Raw genomic sequence first — 2,276 nt, forward strand, 5'->3', positions numbered from 1 at the left:
GGATTTCATGGCTTCTAACCGTTTGTCGGAATACAGGCCCACCATCGCTTCTCCATAGCTCATAGGTTCATTGTTGTCTAACAACATGATATCTAAGACAAGATTACCGTATCATTCAGGAGTAGTACATATCCTTGTCGACCTATGAGGTTCGATAGCAACTTGATCCGAAGCTTCATGATCACTATCATTAACTTCCTCTTCAACAGACGTAGGCGCCACAGAAAACATCTTTCTGTGTTGCATCACTCTCTGGTTGAAACAAAGGTTCGACAACCTCATCAAGTTCTATCTTCCTCCCACTCAATTCTTTCGAGAGAAACTCCTTCTCGAGAAAGGACCCGTTCTTAGCGACAAACAATTTGCCCTCGGATCTGAGATAGAAGGTATACCCAACTGTCACCTTTGGGTATTCTATGAAGATGTGTTTGTCCGCTTTTGGGTTCGAGCTTCTCCGGCTGAAGCCTTAAGCATCGCAGCCCCAGACATTAAGAAACGGCAACTTTGGTTTCTTTCCAAACCAATGTTCATATGACGTCGTCTCAACAGACTTAGATGGTGTCCTATCTAAAGTGATTGCAGCTGTCTCTAACGCATAACCTCAAAATGAAAATGGTAGATCGGTAAGAGACACCATAGATCGCACCATATCTCATAAGGTTCGATTACGACGTCCGGACACACCATTACGCTGTGGTGTTCCAGGTGGCTTCAACTACGAAACAATTCACAATGTCTTAAGTGTTTGCCAATCTCATAACTCAGAAATTCTCATTGATCAGATCATAGGAATTTGATCTTCTTGAAACGTTGCAGGAGCATTCTTGTTATGATGATTCTGGTGGTCGGCGTAACAATAATGACATTTGTCGATATGCCACCGCTTGTTTACTTAGATCATCATGTATAATTAATGCGTGCATTCCATTATCGCGGAAATATTCCCCCATGGCACACCCTGAATATGGGGCCAGAAATTGCAGAGGAGCAGGATCCGAAGCGGTGGCTGCTACAAGAATGGAATATTCCAAAGCATTCACTTCTGAAAGAATTTGAACTAATTGTGCCACAGTCGAGCGTTTTTGTCCAATCGCAACATAGACACAATACAATGTCTCACTCTCATTTGTGCCCCTTGAGTTCATTTGCTTTTGGTTTAATATAGTATCGATAGCTATTGCAGTTTTTCCAGTTTGTCTGTCCCCGATTATAAGTTCTCGTTGACCACGACCTATAGGAACCAGGCTATCCACTGCTTTTAAGCCTGTTTGCATGGGTTCGTGCACAGATTTACGTTCAATAATCCCTGGGGCTTTCACTTCGACACGTCTTCGTTCGTGATCGCTTAGAGCCCCTTTTCCATCAATAGGTACTCCCAAGGCGTCGACCACACGGCCTAACATGGCCTTTCCCGCAGGAACATCCACAATAGATCCAGTGCGCTTGACAAGATCTCCTTCTTTAATAGCGGTATCACTACCAAAGACAACAATACCTACATTCTCATTCTCAAGATTTAAGGCGATTCCTTTCACACCGCTGGCAAATTCCACCATTTCTCCTGCTTGAATCTCGTTCAATCCATAAACACGTGCAATCCCATCTCCAACTGAGACCACTCGACCGATCTCATCCACTTGAAAATTCGTGTAAAAGTTGGTCATTCTACTTTCTAATAGAGTCGTGAGTTCCGCAGCTCTGGGTGAGAATTCCATACTTTAACAAATTAGATGGATGATATTTTGAAGGGAGAAATCCGCTTTCAAGAAAAAGATCTTTACTTCACACAATCTCGATTTGAATTCTCATTTGGTGAACCGGGCATCTCGGACAAAGACAATAACAAGAAGAGATGGGAAGACCCTTCGCGGTCCTGCTCCCTAGTCTCTACCTTGCTTACCGCCCCTCGTAGGGGCCAGCGTACCCATACCGAAAACGATTTACTCTTTTTATGGGCGCTTTCGACTAGGCTCTCGTTAAGGAATCGGCCCAAACAAGACCGAGATTCCCGCGAGAATTGCTACGCTGCCTGCAGTGAAATTGCAAGAATCACTTTATACGCTATTTCGAAATCGAATGAATTGAGCAACTGTATTTCCCCAGGTTTCCATTGGAAAAGGGGCTTTTTTTTATATGCAAGTGATGATCGATTGGCGGAGAAGCCGCTCCCGTGTGGGGTGGCCGTGAGAATGATTCCGAGTCTTCCTGACCAGACCCATGTGGAACTTGTAAATAAATAGGTTTGTAAGTGCCTAGCTGAGTAATAAGATAAGTAC

At 43.9% G+C, this 2,276-nt stretch overlaps 1 protein-coding gene across 1 annotated transcript; it reads right to left on the bottom strand.

Moving 5' to 3' along the window:
- Positions 1-827: 827 nt before the first annotated feature.
- On the bottom strand, positions 828-2,070 carry LOC119299600 (ATP synthase subunit alpha, mitochondrial-like). Its single transcript, XM_037576786.1, has one exon. The coding sequence runs from the start codon at positions 1,713-1,715 to the stop codon at positions 828-830; it is 888 nt and encodes a 295-aa protein (XP_037432683.1). The 5' UTR covers positions 1,716-2,070.
- Between the last annotated feature and the right edge of the window lie 206 nt (positions 2,071-2,276).

This window comes from Triticum dicoccoides, chromosome 5A (assembly GCF_002162155.2).
Source record: "Triticum dicoccoides isolate Atlit2015 ecotype Zavitan chromosome 5A, WEW_v2.0, whole genome shotgun sequence".
Taxonomy (NCBI): Eukaryota; Viridiplantae; Streptophyta; class Magnoliopsida; order Poales; family Poaceae; genus Triticum; species Triticum dicoccoides.